We start from the raw sequence: 20094 nt of genomic DNA on the forward strand, positions 1-20094 counted from the left end.
TCATTGATAAATTATTTGAATCTATTATGCAAAACCTTCATCTATAAATATTAGTAATGAAATAAATTATCCAGTGATGCATAATGTTACGGGGGCAGTGATATTGTACATTTTGTCCACTACTGTGTGACAGAAAGGCGTTCTCCTTTATTCACGTTTATTGCGTGATGACGTAGATTTGCGTGATTACGTACTGAACCAGTTGGCTATATCCAGACGACGACTGTTAGCTCATTGTGTTTTGCCGTTGGAGCAGAGACCGCCGAGCTGTGAAAGGACAGGGAGAGGGACCAAGCCAGACTAGGGTGTAATTTTTTATATTTTTTCCTTCAAAGTTTAGCGTTACTAAGCCAACACAATGGCCGATAAAATGGATATGTCTTTAGACGATATTATCAAGCAGAACAGGCAGCAGAGAGGCGGAGGCCGCGGCGGAAGAGGCCGAGGCCGCGGAGGTGCAGGCGGCGGCCGAGGCGGCAGCGCCGGGCGTCTCGGAGGCGGCGGCGGCGGCGGAGGATTTGGAGGCCGAGGGGGTGCATCCGGCCCCATGAGGAACCGACAGAACCTGAGTCGCGCCAGGGGCAGACCAACGCCATACAACAGGGTATGAGAAATATGAGCGGAATGGGCTGAAAAATGGAAAAAAAAAAAACCGGGCAAACCTGAAAATGCCTCGGTAACATCCTTCTGTCGCTAGCTAACCTACTAGCCAGTTTGCAAGTCAAGCGAGTGAAATGGTTGCTTTTAACCGCCGAGTTTCCCCTCCTAGGAGAGCTCTGTAGCACGCGGTTTAAGCATTAATGGAAGTTGTGTGCGTAGTGTCCCTTCTCCTACACCTCTGAAGTGTGTCAACACCTTTTTCAAGAAGAGGCCTGTGTTGGCTACCTCAAAGGCCCCTGCTGCTGCTGGCGGCGCCATTTTGAATCCAGCACCTTTTTTTTTTTTTAATGTTAGCGCTGGTCGTCGACGATCAGTAAAAGCTGTGTGTGCCACCCCACGCGTCACAATGTTGGTGAGAGGAAAAAGCACTTGATACACAAATGATTTTTTTCCCCCTCCCCCCCCCTACCTACCACTTTTCTGGAGAGTAGGCCTTTCCTCTTCTCTGCGACCAGGCGGCCTATTGTTCGGGAGTGGCTGGCTGGGTTTCACAACAAGGCCTGGTTTGGTGGCTTTGCAACCAGTGGGGGCTGTTATGGATGGATCAGTGGACTTGAACCCCCCCACCTAATAATGTTCATATAAGGCGAACCGCCATTCCTTAAGTGCGAATATATATTTAGAAACCCCAACAAAGCCCAGATCAAAATGGCGTGGTCTCAAAATGGACGCTGATATAATCCACGCTCACACAAGTGTGGAAAGCTGGCCATTTACTAGTTCTTTTTCCACACCACTTCCACTCCCCCCCCCCCTAACCCTCATCATATGGACACTATTCCCTACATGAAATCCCACTTTGGCATGGTAAAGAACATTTTGTGCGGGCCAGGACGCTGGAGGCATCGCTGCTTCAGATGGGGGACCCCCTGTGTACCCGAGGATCATATCTGGAGGCGCAGATGGCAAGAGAAGAGTGGGCTGTTATGGTATTGAGCCAGGGTTGGGGGGGCAGCTGTTCGTGGTTTATTATAGAGATTGTGGGTTGTTGTTTTTTTGCCAATTTTGTTAGATCATAAATCAGCTACAACTCAAAGTTAAAAACAATGTTTGCATTTGGAAAAAAAAAATCCTGTTCTAGTGTTTGTCCTGTGTATATCCTCTGGCTGAAGTCATTCACCTGCTTGTAGTGATGGGGTGGGCAGGGAACATTACATTGGGGACCCTCTTTTGGGGGGGTTGGGAGTTGTGCACCCTGGTCCAGTTGGAAGTGGAGCCCCCTGCTTACCCCAACACCCAGCCGTGTGGACTCTGTGATTGACAGAGGAGCAAGGGGATCCTGAAGTCAGCAGGTGCGTTCTCTTTCGTCTGTTGCAGCCTAAACAGCTTCCCGATAAGTGGCAGCACGACATGTATGACAACGGCTTCAGCGGCTTCAATGGCGCTGCTGGGGGTGGCGGAGGAGCCGGCGTGGAAACCGGAGGGAAGCTCCTCGTCTCCAATCTCGACTTTGGAGTCTCGGACGCAGACATTCAGGTACGTTGTTTTTCTCCACTTTGTCGTTTGTAATGTCTTTTGTGGAGCAGATTTTCCTTGAGTTGGTGAGGAAATGGGATAGCTACTAAAATATATTTTCTTTTCCAGGAACTGTTTGCTGAATTTGGGACCCTGAAAAAAGCTGCTGTTCACTACGACCGATCAGGGAGAAGCTTAGGAACCGCAGATGTCCACTTTGAAAGGAGGGCAGATGCTCACAAAGCAATGAAACAGTACAATGGCATCCCACTTGATGGTATGCTTTCAACTTAAATCGTTGATTTTCTAAATGGCAAATTGTCTTACAAATCATTCAAGAATATTGTCTTGACCAACTTCTGGCGTTTATTATTATTTTTTGCGTCTTCAGGGCGGCCCATGAACATACAGCTCGTCACATCACAGATCGACACACAGAGACGACCTATGCAGGGGTGAGTTCAGCGAGCATGTTCTACACGCCTAGAGAAACATGCACGATTTGTACGTTGTGCTAATGTTCCTTCTTGTTTCTCAGTTTGACCAGAGGTGGAGGCATGAACAGAGGTCGTGGGGGCAGCTTCGGGGGGATGCAGAGAGGCCGTGGCGGACGTGGAGCAGGCGGTGCCAGGGGAAGGGGCCGAGGTGGTCGAGGCGGAAACACCAAGCAACAGCTATCAGCAGAGGAACTCGACGCTCAGTTAGACGCCTACAACGCCAGAGTAAGTTCAGCTGTCGAAGTGTCTGATGTTAACAAACTGTGTTGTGGCAGCTGTCTAATTGATCTCTTGTGTTTTCTCAGATGGACACCAGCTAAGAAATGAAGCTCCTCCTGGTTGTTGTGCCCTTCCTGTCTGCACAGAAGGGTGGTTGTTACAAATGTGCAGAATATTTTACACTTGGTTGTCTTCTGATGTGATTGAAATTATTGTTCCAACCTCTTCTTTTAAATGCTCCGAAGTGTTTTTTACCAGATTTTTTTTCTCATGAAAAAGGTTTTGGCTGTAGGTTATTGTTAAATGGGTTCGCCCAGTTTTTTTCCTGTACCCTGTAGTTAATGGAACTTGTAATAAAACCTGCAGTGCATATTAACCAACTGACGAGTCTACTTCGTTTTTGATCTGCCTGCCAATGTGTCTTTGCAATTTAGATTCGTCTTAATATCTGTTTAAATTACATTTTGACTACTTGTTTTTGGTTCTACTTAAAGAAATCTGCAATGTAAACAAAAGGCATAGTACCTTTTTTCCCAAATATAAATCATCACCCCTGTGGTTGGCTCATGAACAAGTCGGAGGCTTTTGACAATTTGCAATACACCTCAGGTATAGAGAATAAATCAGTATGTTTAGCAATGTATTTTAGGAACAATCATTTTGAAGATATGTTTTTATCAAGAAGTTGTGTTCGGCTACCTTCGATGACTAAGAATACAACTATCACTTATACAACTCTCTTCTGGTATGTACCCAAATGAATCGTGTCTGAATTAATTATGGTGTCATGTTTAAGGCCTGTTGAAGCTGAAAATATTAAAACGGGTGTCCAAAGTGCGGCCTGTGACTTCAACGAAAGAATCAGAAGATTTTGGCCTGAGGCCTTGATTAAGATTGGCACATTATCTTATTTTTCTTTTTCATGTTAACAAGGGCTGAACAATATTCCTAAAATAGAAAATGTTCAGTAACATGTATGATGTTGTTGTTCTTTTAATCTACAGCTTTTACTAATTTCCACATTTTTTTGTAAACTGAGAAAAAAAATGCAAAGTCTTTGCAAACAAGCGGACTGTTGTTTAACCATTTAATGACCTGAGCTAAATGCAGAAAGCTTTTCCAAAAAACATGAACCACCAGGCTCGATTCTGAGAAAAAAAACAAATAAAGTAGAATGGAGAAATCAAAATATTTGATTTCCTTTTATTAAAGCGTTTCTTTAGCGAGCCTTTTGATTCTGATCTACAAAGCCTTACTATTATTTTTTTTTATACTATATATATACTAAATAGTACTACGGGACTATTTTGGCCCGCAAGAAAAAAAGTTTGAACACCACTGTATTAAAACCTTAAACCCATGCGTTAATACACTAACATATCATAGCCACTAGATGTCGCCCTCTCTGTAGACCCTATTTGAACTCCAGTCATTTCAAGTTGAGTTTTCGAGTTTACCGTTTTTGGACATGTATTTTCTCACTACCTGGTTGCCACGCCCATGATTGAAGTCGAGTTTTCCCTCGTTATGCATCACGAACTGTCTCGGTGGATTAAAGGGTGTGTGCATCTTCGCACAGCCTCCACAATGAGCTCCTGCTTCGGGAGTTGAGTTTAAACAAAGAACTCGTAAAAATTAAAGTGAAAAATCTGTTTAAACAGTGTGAGCTCAAATGTGTCTGTGCGGTGTAGTTCTGCAAGCCCACGCGTGTCGCAAGCGCAAATTTTCCCGGAAGCGAGCAAAATGAAAAAAGTTAAACTGGTTCATAAATACAGTTTCCGGTACGATTTTCACATATAAAGCAAGTCGTTACTTTGGTACTTGATGGTAGAAATAAACAAGAGCACCTTAAGAAGTGTGTGTTTTTTTTATACAGCCTACGTGTAATATATGTTACTGTAAAAAAACAAAACTAATTCTTCAGGCCTGATTGAGTAAAAGTCATACATTTACAGTCTGAATTTGCAACCTTAAAATGTAGATGTTTTCTCTCCTTATGGGCTTGATACATGTTGTTTTTCCAATTGGATCGTTTGCATGCAGAATCATTTTCAACAGGATGAATAGGATGTTATTTTCAAGCTCATTAAGAATATGACTGGTGAAGCATTAAAATACAGTTTAGCTGACATTTATTTTTCTTTATCTTGCTACAATGTGCAATAATTACCCAACCGCTGATAACTGTTCAATATTACTTGTGCAATAACTTTGTAATTCACTGCTTTATAATTGTCTATTTATTTACTCAGTCACTGCACTTTAACCATAACTGTCTATTTATTTATTTATGCATTCATTGCACTAAAACTGTTTATTTACTCATCCAGTCACTGCTCAATAATAACTGTATATACTCTTTCACTGCACTATAACTTCACTTATTTGCACTATATCTCTCTCTATATATTTGTTTACCTAATCAGTCACTGCAAAAATAATAGCTGTATATATTATTTCAGTCACCACAACTGTCTTTTTATTTATTATTATTATCATTCATTCACTGAACAGCAATTTGCCTGGCCACTTTTTGCATATTTCTCTTTAATATCACCAAAAATATAGGAGTAGGATAAAACTTTATTGATGCCCAGAGGGGAAATTCGGGCGTTACAGCAGCACAGACAAGAAAGCTCAAAAATACACATTAAACAGAATAGATAAGATAAATAAAAATAAAAACAGGGGGTATATACAGTACAAAATGAATGATGAAGTTAACTGGGGGGAATAGAGAATTGAGACAGTATTTGCAGAGAATGACAAGATAAAGTGACGAGTGATGATTAAAGTGACTTGGTATGATAAAATAGCAACAAGTAATGTAAACAGCAGAGAAGAGAGGCAGTGTTGTACCACAGTAATGCAGAGTGCAGTTATATAATATAATATAATATAGTGCAATATGAATATAGTGTAATAAAATGAAATGTTATATAATATAGACTAGTATGATTATATAATAGAATATATAGAATGTGCGGTATATATGTATATATATATTGATGCTAAATAATAATACAGCATAATAATACAATGTTAGTAATGATAATAAAAATAATAATGAAGCAGGTCATATGGGTAGTGTTTTATGGGGGTGAGGTTTCTGTTGTTGTTGTTTTTTGTAAACGCTGCTGTTTAGGATTGCTGCTAACAAAGTTTTGTTGTGTCCTTGTATACAATGATAATAAAGATTCTATTCTATTATATTTTATTCTATTCTATTCTATTCTATTATATTCTATTCTATGCTATTCTATTTTACTATATTCTAATCTACAGTCATTCTGTGTAGATTAAAGGATGTAAATGTACTTTTATTTTGAAGGCAGTAGGCCGGTCGGTTTCCGGGGGGCGGTCGGCTCAGCTTTTCCTCCGCGGCTTCACTTCTCTTCCTCTCAGCACCATTCACAGAGGACCGTACCAACCTAGCAGCGGTATAACGGTAAGAGTTGATGAAACACTTTCCAAACTCTTCCTAAACTTATGTTAAACATTCTGTCGCAAGTTAGAAACACTTTTTTTTCCTTGACTTGGCGAGAAAGTGTGACCATGAATTCACGAAACGCGGAATTTGTTCATCAGTTCACTAAAGTCCTTTCTTTTTTTTTTTCTGGGGCTTGGTCTCTTGGAGGTAGATTTAACAAATTGAAGCCCTACTTTCCCGTTTCTTACACTTAAATAGTTGAACATTGTTGTTGCGAATTGGCGTTGAAGTTGTTTGGCGGCAGTTGAACATGTTGAAGAATTCATTAGTTTGTAATTTCCGGGTGTTGAGCGTCGGTCGTTACGTGACAATAATGACATCTGTAGCAAGTATTTATTTACAATTACACACACACTAAGTGCATGCGTTTGACTGAAGACCTCAAAGATAACTCCCAAGAATGATTTAGTCTACTTTTTAAACGTGTGCGTAACCCGGCTGTCATGTGTTACGTGAGGAAGACTTTCTGCCACTTCCTGGATCTCTTTTAATTTGAGCTGGCAGGAGGACTCGCACCTTAACTTAGCCTCCATCTTGGCTCCTTTTTTTTGAACGCTTTCCCAGCCAAGTGCACAGAGATCACATCAGCTGGGCATCCAAAAGCTCTAATTGTGACGGTTCATTTCTTTTGTGTGAAAGTTGAGCAGAATGGCTCATACGTGATTTTAAAGGAGGTCAAACAGAAGAAGAAGAAGAAAAAAAAATCTCCCTTTCCTTCCTGTGTGATGATAAATGCCTTTGAGATTCCTTTCCCGCCCCTCTGCCCTCCAGCACTTTGACAACTTTCCAGCTTTTACATTTCTGTCACTGCCTTTTTTTCCCCGTTGGCTTCTAATCAACTTGAAAACTTACAACCTGCAGCAGTGAATGCACCCTGAAGTCTGCAGTTTCTGTTTCCCTTGTTGATCCAAAATGCAGCATTTTTTTTTTATTGCAGGTTAATTCCCTGACATCTGTAATTACCTGAGAACATGTTCTTACAAGCTCACAGGAAGGGTTGCAAAGGTTAAAACAAGCTGCAAGCCGGAGCCGCCGCATTGCACTCGCTTGCTTTTAAAGAAGTGAAGCGGTGTACATCCTGATCACACTGCTGAAGCAAGACGTCTCTAAAAAAAAACCCCAAAAAAAACTCAATATCCAATCAGAATCAGAGATACAAGTCCTTGCCTGTTTGCTTCTAAACTATGCTCGTGTCTCACTCTTTTGACCCCTGCATTGTGATCGTTTCAGGGGCCTATCTAAGCATCCCCATGACACATCCTGTCAGTGCGACCTCTTCTGTTTTAGCTCCGTCTCACAGGAAAATAGGTGCAGCGTTTACAAGCCAGACGAGGGAGATATAATTAACCCCTTTCTTCCTACAGCTGCCTCCATGTGCACATCCTCTCGCTTCAGTGCTACGTGATAAGTTTGTACGATGATACGTTTAAGAAAGGATCATACATTTTTTTTGTAAAAGACCACATGTTTTAAGATTTGCACACTTTATTGCACCCTTTTTAAGCCTTTACTCTGACTGGTCACATTTGCATAATCTCTTGCATCTTCAGCCCGCCACAGACTGAGGTCGGTGCTCTAAGGGAAGAACTTTAGACGTAAGAAAATGTTCCAATGGACACATTGGACACAAGAGACTGGAGCACACATGAATCACTTAAGGCAAATGTATTAAGGTGCAAAGGACTTACATTTCGACGTGCACTGCATCTTCCTCAGAGTCGAACCAAATGTGCATGTTCATAAGGTTGCTACGGTACCAGAATTTAAAACTTGTTATGATAGTATTTGGTAATTTCTTATGCAGGCAAGCTCTTATATGAAGTTTTAATACACTGGCAACTTTTCAGTACCAAAATGTTGCGAATGTAGAAGTCAGTAGGTGCTCTCTCTTTGGGTTTAAGACATGACATAAGATTTGTACTTTTGACGCCATGGATCTTTAATTTAATCTTTTAAAAAGATGTTATCAAAATATCATTCTTACCAAAAAAAACCTTATTTCACCCCATCATTTCTCTCAGATTGTTTCAAAGACACCACTTAAACATCCATGAAAGGACTCTGTCTCGTCCATTGAGATTTCTTCCCAGGGAGGCAGACTGAATCTGGGCATAAAGAGTGCGGGGGAATGAGCCTTGACCTTTCCGCTGGCACCTTTACTATCCCATTCAATCGCAGCTTCCTGCTGCTTCATGCAGGGACTTCTCACTGGCTATTTTTAAAAGCTTCTTTTTTTTTTTGTTTTTTTTGTTCTGCGTCTTCCTGGGATTGAGTTTTTGTTTCTTATTCTCTCACACCCACCTCTCTTAGATGCTATCATTAGTATTCTCCTCTGGGAAAAAAAAAACATTTTCTCGTGGATAATTAGTCGCTCACTTTCTGATTAAGTTGAGGTTTTGCCTTCTCTTATTTTTCACCTCTTAGGTTTCATCCCCACCCGCTTCCTTTTCTTCTCGTGAGGTTGACTTCCTCTTGCAACAGCTTTAAAAAAAAAAAACGCTCTTGGTGTAACACTTCCTTAAAGCTTTAGTTTGTGCAGCACTTCATTTCATCGACTAACATAACCTCAATTAAGACAGTGCTGCTGTCCTTCTCTTGCATTAATGTCCCTAAAGCATCTTCAGAAAACTGTGCAGGTTTGGTTAGACCAACAGGTTGAGCTCTGAGAGGACGTCTCAGCTTCTCAGTGTGTGTGGTTTTGCGCTCTAAAGGATATGAATCACCGTTGAGCTCTCTGCTGTAAAAGGAAGTTTGCAGACTTTTTTTTTCAAGGCTAGAATGCCACTTAGTTTTTCGTATAAGTGGTATGAAGTGGTTCTAGGAGTAGTTCAAGGTTGTCACATTTCCTGCACTTTGCAACTTAGTCAGCTGGTATTGTAACATACAGAAGCTTAAAAAAAGAACTATAAAGATCCTCAGTCAGTCACAGTTTAACCTGAAGCTGCTGCGGGCATGACAGAGCTGAGGCAGACTGTGAATGCTGCATGACAGAGACAGGAGATGAAAGCAGCTGTGGACCCGTGGGTGACATCTTCAATAGGAGGCTGAAGAGCTAAATGTCACCTCCCAGAGGTCGCTGACTCTCAGTCACTTTGAGTCAGTGACTTTCATGTCCTGGTGTTTGTCTCTGAGGTAGAAGTGTGCAGAGTTCAAACTGTAAACAGTATTAATCATCGGTCATAAGACTTCTGCTTCTTATATTGTTGTAGTCACACTGCACAGCTTCTGTTGGACTAGTTTTCTGATGTCTGGCTGCCACATGCCTGCTTGGTTATTAAAGGAACATGCAGCTAATGTTTGAGTGATGATTAGTTTTTCCCCTGGAAGCTGTATACTTTGCTGTTATGGTTGTGAGCAATGATACAGTCAAGGTCTCTAATTCACCAGCAAGCGGCAACCTTCCGAAGCCTCAAGATGCAGAATTGCAAAATCCTGCAGTTCGTCAAGTGTCGGTTTGAGGCTGGCTGCAGGAACACAGGAAGTCACATACACACCCTGTTCAAACAAAAAAAAAAAAAAAATTACAGCGGAAATGAAAATGTTTACAGCCCGGTCCAAAAAACGAAATATCTCTCATTAGCTCATCTCCAAACTGTCAGGTGGTATAAACTCTTCCGTTTTTTGATTTCATGAAGGATAAGCATTATTCACAATCAGGCACGTAGCTGACCTGAATGACAGGCGGGTGCGCTGTAACGGTTTGTCAAGACAAGAAACTTATTTGAACGTGTGTTCTTTGACTTATTCGTTGATTTGTTGAAAACTCCGTCATGTGGTCCCTCTCGGTGATCTTGCCTGCAGTGAAGGCAGTCATGCTGAACAGTGTGCGTCTCTTTAGCATGTTCTGCATCGTACTCTGCGCTGTAGGGTCTGTTTTTATGTGGCCTGTAAACCCAGCTGGATGTTCTTTTATGTCCAAAACGCAGTAAACTAAGTGTGGAGGAATGCGGAGTGTGTCACATAAAAAAAACTAGAACTGTGATGAAAACTTGCTTTAGGAGAGTTGGACTTTATCACCAGAGAAGATGAACGCATATGAATGGTATCTTCTTTAATCTGTCCTTTATAGAAAAGCCTGGCTCAACTACACACACACACACTTCACAAAGCCTGTTTGTTCACACGGGGATTCCCTGCTTATCAATTATCTTGTGTCAATGCCTCTAATGACTCCTGTCGGGAGAATCCTCTTGATGTGTCACCGTTGACACCTCCGAACGCTTTCCACTCTCACTGTCCCCGAACGCCTCATTAGCCATAATCCCACTCTCCGTAATCTTATTGCCGAGCTGTGTTGCTAAGTAACAGAGCTAATCTCAGCTGCTGGCGTGGCGGGGCACGGTGTGTTGGTCAAACCGTGCTGCTTAACCCTGTCAAACAAACAGATTATTCTCCTGTTGATGCGCAGACTGGTGCAGGTGGAGGTTAGGACGCAGGGGTGGATAGGTTCAGCGTGCGTGCGTGCGTGCGTGCGTGCGTGCGTGCGTGCGTCTGTGTGTGTGTGTGTGTGTCTGTGCGTGTGTGTCCAGTGTTTGTTTGCACCATCTCATGACCTGTGTTATGTCTCCCGAGCAGGCTGAACAATGACAGGCCCGTTTTCTGTCCCCTCGGTGTGTGTAGCCACATGGCACATTGTTTTAGTGGAGTTGGCCTTAAAGAAGAATGTGCATCATTATGAGGACTGTGGTGTCAATACTGTTGAAACTAATCCACTTAGCCCGGCCCACGGGGTTTAAATTAGCTGAATCAACAACTTCACGCTGTGTGACGAAAGCGTCTCTTGACTGATGTGTCCCTGTGCAGACATGGCATGACGCACAGAGAAACATACTCCTTCATTTGCTTGTGCTGTTGTTGGTAAAGCGACAGAACTACAAAAATGCTGCACCACCTCCAGTACATTCCAGCTCCATCTGGAGGTTAGATACGGAGCTAAATTGAGTAAAAAAAAACCCGGCAGAGGTAGACTTCAAATAGGGAAGGATCAGTCCGATTTTTTTCTCTCTCAGTCAATCAATCAGTTTTATTTATGAAGTGCCAAATCACAACAAAACTTCATTTTAACAAACCTCGAGCAGAACTGATCTCAGGGGTTAAAAGCCATCTGCTGTGACTGGCTAGACCCAAAACCCAGGACTTTCTTTAGGCTACATTTAATTAAAAAATTTAAAAAAAGAGTCCATGATAGTAATGAAATTGTTGTGGACTCTCTGTGGGAAAAATGTTCTGTCTGATGGTTGTTGATTGTTTGTTTTTGTAGCTCAGTTCGAGGCGTCTCAGCCTGTTTCATAACCAGCTGAAAGCTCCTCACAGTAGCTTTTAAATAATCTGCACTTACTTTTCTATTCTCTATGTCTAATGATCCGCTGGAGCTGGAGGATGTAAAGTTGCACAGAGAAGTGAGTGAAGTTGACCTCAGTCAATCTTATCCCACATCTCTCTTCTACTCGGTGAAATGAAACTATTTCTCAATGCCTGTGTGTGTGTGTGTGTTTCTCTGGCCGGAAATAAATACTTGTTCCAAACGGGGCATGTCATGACTCATGACCAGATCCAGATAGTTTGACCTCAGGTTTATAGAAATGGGTTCAAGATGAGTATTAGTATCTAGAATTACTATACCACTTTCATATCATATCCAGGATTCTCAAACGTAACAGGAAGTGACTGAATGCTAACATTACCTGTGTTCTTATGGTAGCTAATGGGTCATTAGATAGTGCCAATTCATAACACTCGACCATAGACCATACCCTTTGTTATATTATATATATGAAGACCCGACGTGAATCCAGCATGAGCACAGCGCTGAGCAACATTTAGCAAAGTTACAGCGGCAAGGAAAAGCTGCAGAAGAAGACTCATGATGAACAGTCGTCTGGGGTTGAGAGGGGATGGAGGGAGATGCAGAAAGAGAGAGCTGGAACATGACAACAATGAATAAGATAGATTTATAGCTCCAATATCAGTAATAATGATAAAAGAATTTCCCCTCGCGGGATCAATAAAGTATAAATTATTATTATTATTATAATTAAGTCCACGGCACAGTTTCTTTCTGTGAGAAACACTTCACTGTATTAAAAAAAAAAATAGAATATTTGTATTTGGCACAAGCAATTTGATTATCACACAAGTCAGGGTGACAATATTTAGTCCATCCCATCCCATCCCTAGCATGAAGCTCAAATAACCTAGGCTAAGAAGTTGTTGCCAAAGCAAAGGTATAATGTCCCCGAGCAGGTGATGGTAACTCCCTCCGTGTAAGTGGGGTTGCTGTTTCTCCTCGGGCATAGTGGCTGCTGACAGTGCAGTACACCTTTTTTTTTATATGTGAGCCTTACTTCATCAACAACTTGTGTAGATGTGAACTTGATAGACCACATTTTTAATTGTTAACAATCTGACGGCTGTATCCGGCAATCGTCTATAGCCTGTACACGTAGCCACGCCTCTTACTCTTTGTTGGCATTAAACCGCACATATGTCTTTATAGAAGCTCGCACTTCCCGTTCTGTGACACTGTGGTATGCTGCAGACTCGGCACAACAGGAACACTGTAGAGGAAGTGAAAAATAAAACAAACAAACTTCATTGTTGATACTTAAAGAGTGATGTGACAGCATCGCTCTGTAATCTGGGCTTGTTTTTCCTCTCTCTCTCGCTCTGTCCCTCTCCCTCTCTCTCTCTCTCTCTCTCTCTCTTTTTCTCTAATATCAAGGAGCCTCTCTCACTCGTTCTCTCCGAGCAGAAACTCTCAATCCCAGCTGACCAGCCAAAAGCACACCCCTATTGGCAGGCGGGGAATTTGTGCTTTTATGGGTGCACAGAGGCCCCATTTGGAAAACCGGTGCTGTGCTCTCAGTTCCTGCTTGGCAAATACCCAACCTATATATGGCCGAGACAATAGAACAGAACAGAGCGGCGCGGCGCACAGACAATCCAGCGCTCTGTGTTGTTGTCTGGCATGTGTGTTTGCAGTAGTGTGATTTATTGTTTGCTTATTGTTTTCCGCCTGTTTGTTACCTGGTGATTCTCCTGTGTGTTTGCCGATTGGTCTGATTTGTTACCTTGTTAAAGTGATTATTTACACGACCCTTAGATTAAGTTTGGTGTAATTACACTTAAATGGAGAAGCCGTTTGTATGTCTTCCACTTTCACTGTATTGTGCTGCTCCTTCTGTACTAGCCCTGTTCATATGGGTTAGGGTTAAGGTTAGCGTTGTTCCTGTTCTGATCTATTATAACAAAACTTATGAAGACTGATATAGTTTTTTTTTTTCCTTTCGTGCTGCAAATACAGGAAGTATTCTTTATTTTGACCATCCAAAAATATAAAAAAAGGTAACTATAAATGTCCCATAGTGCAAATATTACTCATTGACATCACTTTGTAGAACATTTTAAAGGAAGAATGTGCAACTTTTTGATCCAGTAGATGTCGCCCCTGAGCACCAGCATGAAACCAAAACAAACTGCTTTTTGGCGACACCGCGGCTATTCTGAAGCCTCCGCTCTCCTCCAGCGGCACACCTCCAACCCCACTCCACTCACGTTTTCACAAAGGAGTTTTCAATTAGAAAGCACCATGATTAAGTGCTGGGGGCTGACAAAATTGTCTTCAGCTTGAGCTGCAATCACCTGTGGCCTGCATTTTTGTGTTAGCAGGCTAATGTTAGCACACTTTAGTTAACTCAGCTTCATATTGCATCTAAAGACACTTCGAGTATGTGACATACAAATAGTCAGTGAGTATGTTATTATCTTTTCTAGTCCTTGACTAAAACAGCTTTATACACAAGGCCGTCCCGTCCATGTAAACACGATGTAAACACGGCTCTGACAACAGTACAGCTGGCAGGACTCGAGCTTCTCACTCATTGTAGACAGTCATGACTCAGAGAGACATTTAAAGAAGATCGTCTTGATTTCTGGTGTAATTATTATGTGTAAAAAAGTCACACATTCTTCCTTTGAGGCTGCATCATGGACTCTTAACTTGATTTCACACGTGTCATTAGAGGGAGCTCTCATCCAGCTGCCTCTGGGCTTTACAGGTGTTCATCAGCTTCGTATAGCCGTGTGCAACATATGGCCACCTAATGTTTTGAATAGTTTTAACAGTTTTCTTAAGGAGTGCATTAGTTTTGTAGCCTCCTTTAGGGATGCAGCTGCAACAACAACAACGTGATATTCAAAGAGACGCACCGAATGTGAAAATCATGGCCCACATCTAAACCCATGTTTGAAGTGACAATTAAGCCCATAGCTGATTCCTATACCAATGTGTTTATATTACTTTTTTAATAATTCTTCATGTCTGTTTTTCAAATGAGCCGTGAGATTTGATATGAACGCTCGCTGCTCGCTACAAGTCCCTCCTCTTGGAATGTCACTGGAACATGTCTAACAGACTGCATGTCGCTGATCTTCCTCAGAGACGCTGTAAGACTTCCAGAGTTTTTTTTTTTTTACAAACGGGGGAGTCTCCTGCCCAATTAAAACGTCTTCTCTAAACACAACAGATACACGTCAGATACTGACGTCGGTGCATGCCACTTTTTTTTTTTTTGCAGTTTACTGATGTTCATTATAGACACCAGTGAATCCCTTATAATTTATAATGTGCTGCTTATGTTTAGGATGGATTGTTTGGGAAGTTGCGATGACCATCTTTCATCAAAGTGTCGTCTTTAATTTGCTTTTTTTTGTGAAGAGAAAAGCCCGAAGCCGAAATCTGCTTATTTATCTTGACAGAGAAGAACAGCAAATCTTTCCATTTAAGAAGTTAGAAACCATCAAACGGTGACATTCCCCTTTCAGTTTGACTAGTTATCAAAGATAGTTATCGCGGGGTGTCAGGACACGGTGTTGTTGCCGTTTATGGATCCCAGAAGAATCGTCTCTGTCCTCGTGAAAAAAAGACGATCTCGGAAAGCTGGAGCGTCTGCTTTGAATCAGCATCCTCCGTCCTAATCTGTTGTGACTGGTGTCACAGTGCAGCGGAGTGAAGATATGGCCATATTAGCTCTGCTGAAGTCTGACAGCTGTTTGTGGTAGAAGACAGACACGAGAGAGAGAAGCCCCGAGCTCCGATCAGCATCAGGTCTTGGCGCTCTCTGGCCTCTTCTGTGTGCCAGAGAGAGAGAGAGAGAGAGAGTGGCTTTTGTCTCTGCTGGTGTTTACCTTTTGTGGGCACACCCTGAGGTGCTAAAGGAAGGTGCTTTGTGTTATCTCTTGCCAAAAATAATGCATTTGCTTTGAAGTCCAAACAAAGCAAATAGTAGTGAAATCCTGAGGTGTGAACTTAGCCGGCCTCCTCTAAGGCCTGCAGCTCCAAACTTCAGCTAACCAATGAAAATATTTTAATCACAAACAAACAAGAGAAGCAGTGTCATGATTACAGCAGTGCTGGACAATAGTGCTGTAGCTTTTCTTTCTGTGATATTTATTGTGATGTGAATGTGATGTGAATGTGTGTGTATTGAAAAATACATTACAATACAAGTTTCTATAGGCTCAAATATCAATATGATAGTAGTAGATCTGGAGTAATAACCCTGTGCTCTCCTGGTCCTAAGACTGGACAGATTTCATTACAGCAAAGTCAAGAGTAAAAGGGGGAGTGGCCTGTTGTTTGACCTCCTGCCATCACTCTTTATTTCTTAATTCAACTGTTTTTTCTAACCAGTTCTCCCTGCTGTCACTCTGTGTCTTGTCTATTAGCAAACACCATGGCGGAGCATGAACCCACACCGGAGGAGCTGGCGGCCATCGCAGCGGCCAACGAAGAGTGCGAGTCTTCTGTCAACTACAAACCTCCGGCCCAGAAGAGCTTACAGGAGATCCAGGAGCTGGACAAAGACGACGAGAGCCTCCGCAAGTACAAGGAGGCGCTGCTGGGTAGCACTAAAACAGTCGCAGGTTTGTGATGCCAATGAGCCCTCACTCAAATAAAAGTCAGAATTTAAACTTCATTTACAATGTTTGACCCAGCCTCTCTTAGTGTGTGTGTGCATATGTTTGCATCCAACAGCTGGTGAAGCTGCTGGTCTGTTTGTAATAGCAATAGTGCTGAGAGTCCAACGTCAGCTATGTGTTATGAAAACACTCTGCCTACTCCAGTATGTATGGATTCATGCAAAGCAGAAGATAACAGAATCATTTCAGCTGTTTGAGCTTTTTTCATGCAACAAAACAAAGAGAATTTTTTTTTAAACTCATGTTTTCATATAAATATTAAAAGAAAATCTTGTAACTAATCCCTCAGGGCTGGGTATCTGTACTTTATACATTTTATTAAAGTTACCCATTAACTGAAAAATTCAACTTTATTTCATATTTTAATATATGAGTGTAGCACTTTCAAAGCAGCGGTTGTAAATTGCTCCATATACTCTGTGCGCGCTGCGGTCCGTCAGCATTTTGCTCCGTCGGACGGCGCGCGCCCCCTGCCCCACTGGGTCTGTTTCTGGAGCGTCAGCACATCCATGAGGAGCTGTACGCGCATCACAGGAGAGCTACAAGATCACACGGTGGAGAGGTGCCGGCTCACTTCCCGAGCACTTGCCGAGGTGCCCTTGAGCAAGGCGCCGACACCCTCTTCCCCCCCTTAGATTTTGTGATGAAGAGTGCAACCATTATTACTGAATTAATAATAAATCTCTCTCTCTCTCTCTCTCTCTTAGATCCAACCGCCCCGAACGTTCAGGTGACGAAAATGACCCTGTTGTGCGAGGCGGCGCCGAACCCCCTAGTCCTCGACCTGACGGGTGAGTGACCCCTGAACGACACCTTTTTTTTTTTTTTTTTTTTTTCATGAGCGCACAGAAGCCCAGATGAAGCCAGCTGTGCTCCCTCATATCAATCACACGGGTAGCATGATCTCATTGTAACATGAATTACGAGCAGTCATCAGCCAATCAGTGAGCGCTAACTCAGAGCAGAGGACCTGCTGGCTCATTAGTGGGCTAATAACTAATGATACGATTCCTGTGGAAGTGGGAATACAAGACATTTCCTGGTAGCACACCAGAGCAGAGGAGGCAGGCTTCAGTACATTTGAGGCGCTGTGCCACCTGGTGGTCAGTATGAGTACTACAGTGTTAAATCCAAACACAGGGGAAATAGTTTCATTTTGTATGTTTTTTGGCTTTAGTGAAATAATTTAATTGAACTCCAGTCTATAATATTCTTTAGTAAAACCTCAGTCTTCTCTCTTGCTTGACTTTTCTTTTCATGTCGTGTTTCGTTCTCTTGCAGGAGACCTGGACGGCTTCAAGAAGAAACCATTTGTGCTGAAGGAGGGAGTCGAGTACAAAATCCAAATCACCTTCAAGGTGAGGGGGTCTGCTTCTTGTCACACAGTCCTCTCTGTTTCTGTTGTGTGCGACCGTTGCTGGCAACGCTGATGTTCCTGCAGCTGCAGCGAGTTTGTCTTTGTCACCGGGTACCGTTCAGCAGGATGTGTTGTGTTTTGCAGGTTAACAAGGACATCGTGTCCGGCCTGAAGTACAACCAGCAGACGTTCAGGAAAGGTGTGAAGGGTAAGGCAGTGATTTAATATCTGTAATCCCTGATTTTGACCAGTAAATACTGTATGAAGTTGTATTCTTTGACTTTAAAGAACGGTTTTATTCTCACTCTTTAACACCATCGTACTCTCAGATGAGAAGATGTCACCATTCATCTCTGCGCACTAAATATAATATTACATCCTGAGAGTAAGCACTAAAAACAGTAACATAAGTTTTATTACAGAAATGATCGCTCATTTTGTTTTTCATGAAGAGGCACCAGTTTGTTTTCTAATCAGCTTAAAACTCCTCACAGGAGCTTAAAATTCAGTATGTCCTCACTGAACATTTCCAGAAGTCTTCCTACAGTATCAGTTGTTTTTAATAACTTTTCCTGACCCCCCCCCCCCCCCTTAATCATAATGAACTTCTTCAAGAATATAAAGTCTGTACTAAAACATCCCCTCTCTACGTCTGGAGTTCAGCCTGACCTCTTGTCTCCTTCTCATCTGACAGTGGACAAGTCGGATTACATGGTGGGCAGCTACGGCCCCAGACCAGACGAGGCGTACGAGTTCCTCACCACCATGGAGGAGGCGCCCAAAGGCATGCTGGCCCGCGGCACCTACAACATCAAGTCCAAGTTCACTGACGACGACAAACACGACCATCTCTCCTGGGAGTGGTGCCTCACTATCAAGAAAGACTGGAAAGACTAAGCCCCACCCATCCTCGGCACTCCTCCATCAGCGTCTTCCTCTTCTTGGTCCCTCCCTCTCTCTCTCTCTCCCTCTCTCTTTCTTTCTCTCTCTCCTGCTGTCATTCCATTGTTTCTTTTCTGTCCGGAGCCACTTCTGGATTATGTTTTGATTCAAGCTTTTTGCTCTCTCCGTCCAGCGCCCCCCCACCCCCCTTCACCCCCACCCCCACTCCTCTACAGTTTCATTTGAATTCCAATCACTTCATCATTCCCGGCCATCGTTAACGCTTCTTGTGTTTGCAGCCGCCCTTCTGTTAAGTATTACATCTTTTAAAACGGAGAAAGCGAACATCATGCACAATCCGCATTTTTGTTTCAATAATTTTTTTGTTTGTTTATAAAAGAAAAACAAGGAAAAAAAAAAAATCTGTTAATTGCTCTCGAGAAAAGTAATGACATTTTGAGAGTTCTTTGCTGCTTTTTCCTTCTCCCTCTTTTTCTTTTTTCTTTTTTTTTCATCCTTCTCTACATTTCAGATGCTTTTTGTATGATTACCGTGATTTGCCTTTTTTGGAAGCATTGTACTGGGAGCTGTTTGTACTGTATGTGGCCACTGTGCGCTCGTTGAGCAATCGATGCTGGAGACGACTCTTGGACGCAGCCCTCCTTAAGCCTTTGAGCAGATTATTTGCACCAGAGTCTTTGGTAAATTATTTGGAATTAAGGCCACCTCTTTAAAGGGCCCCTACGGAGTCTGCAGAGAGGACTGAGGCAGTGGGGGGGGGGACAAAATTACCTCTGAGCTCTTGTAACCCCCCCCCTCGATTTGTGTTGCTCCTCTTTGGATCAGGGTGTTTTTATCGCAGCCACGTGGCCTTATAGAAATAATTAAACAAATAAATAACCAAGTTGAGCAAGTTGCCTTCTGATTACATTTTCCAGACCATCACGTGAGCCTGTTTTTATAACCATACTTTGTAATACATGGACAGGGCGTCAGGACTAAGGAGTTTAACACCTTTATTTCAGGTCTTATTTGTAAAGGATTCACACCTACAAGTACTTGTAGTCTCCTTTTATATTAGCATCTCTCTTTAGAGCTACATCTGTAAATAAAAGTCCAGGTCGTATTAATGTCCTTCCAGCACCTGAGGACACATTCCCATCCTCCTCAGACGCACACAGGGACTCGCCTCGTGTTAAATAACCAACGCTCACCGTGCCTCGGGTCTCTTAACAACCACATGCTGCTCTCGCTGACTCGGCAGAAACTCCCGTGTGCTCAACATCAGCGAGGTAAAATGTCGTCTGTCGTTGACTTCCTGAACCAGTATCGAGACATCAGGCCCGCAGCAGACATCCTGCCATTAAAAACAAAAGTGTTTTTTTTTTTTTTTTATCATACACTGTATGTGAATGGAGTCCAGCAGCTTCATTTGGGATGTTTCTCTGTATGCTACCTGTGCTACCTGCAGTGTACTGATCTGTGTTCACATTAAAGTGTCTAGACTCGGACTGCTGCACGTGTCCACTTGGTTTTTTTGGGGGGGGTTTTTT

General features: G+C 42.5%; 2 protein-coding genes and 1 long non-coding RNA gene across 4 annotated transcripts in view; 2 read left to right on the forward strand and 1 right to left on the reverse strand.

The window, feature by feature from the left end:
- Nucleotides 1-229: 229 nt before the first annotated feature.
- Nucleotides 230-20094, forward strand: part of alyref (Aly/REF export factor) — a 40122-nt gene continuing 20257 nt past the window's right edge. Inside the window, exons 1-6 of one of the 2 annotated variants that reach the window (XM_061065860.1) lie at nucleotides 231-604; nucleotides 1978-2136; nucleotides 2245-2392; nucleotides 2507-2570; nucleotides 2654-2837; nucleotides 2918-3211. In XM_061065860.1, the coding sequence (XP_060921843.1) occupies nucleotides 359-604; nucleotides 1978-2136; nucleotides 2245-2392; nucleotides 2507-2570; nucleotides 2654-2837; nucleotides 2918-2932 (816 nt within the window). In that variant the 5' untranslated portion in view covers nucleotides 231-358 and the 3' untranslated portion in view covers nucleotides 2933-3211. Of the gene's footprint in view, nucleotides 605-1977; nucleotides 2137-2244; nucleotides 2393-2506; nucleotides 2571-2653; nucleotides 2838-2917; nucleotides 3212-20094 lie in introns of those variants that run through there. The other variant, XM_061065861.1, reaches the window with a different exon arrangement.
- On the forward strand, nucleotides 6157-19441 carry arhgdia (Rho GDP dissociation inhibitor (GDI) alpha). The gene is made up of 6 exons (XM_061065864.1): nucleotides 6157-6279; nucleotides 16048-16245; nucleotides 17010-17093; nucleotides 17584-17660; nucleotides 17804-17867; nucleotides 18354-19441. Exons 2-6 carry the CDS (start codon nucleotides 16056-16058, stop codon nucleotides 18554-18556), a joined length of 618 nt encoding a protein of 205 aa, XP_060921847.1. The 5' UTR covers nucleotides 6157-6279; nucleotides 16048-16055; the 3' UTR covers nucleotides 18557-19441.
- LOC132995732 (uncharacterized) lies at nucleotides 18613-20074 on the reverse strand. The gene is made up of 2 exons (XR_009677049.1): nucleotides 19825-20074; nucleotides 18613-19793 (listed from the first exon to the last, which is right to left on the reverse strand). It is a non-coding gene; the product is annotated as an uncharacterized LOC132995732 (long non-coding RNA).

The sequence above is a fragment of the Labrus mixtus genome, chromosome 20 (genome assembly GCF_963584025.1).
Source record: "Labrus mixtus chromosome 20, fLabMix1.1, whole genome shotgun sequence".
Lineage (NCBI taxonomy): Eukaryota > Metazoa > Chordata > Actinopteri > Labriformes > Labridae > Labrus > Labrus mixtus.

Coding starts and splice junctions, on each gene's coding strand:
- arhgdia (XM_061065864.1), top strand. CDS start 16,056: ATGGCGGAGCATGAACCCACACCGGAGGAGCTGGCGGCCATCGCAGCG. Junction 17,094..17,583: donor CCTAGTCCTCGACCTGACGG/GTGAGTGACCCC, acceptor GTTCTCTTGCAG/GAGACCTGGACGGCTTCAAG. Junction 17,661..17,803: donor AAATCCAAATCACCTTCAAG/GTGAGGGGGTCT, acceptor TGTGTTTTGCAG/GTTAACAAGGACATCGTGTC.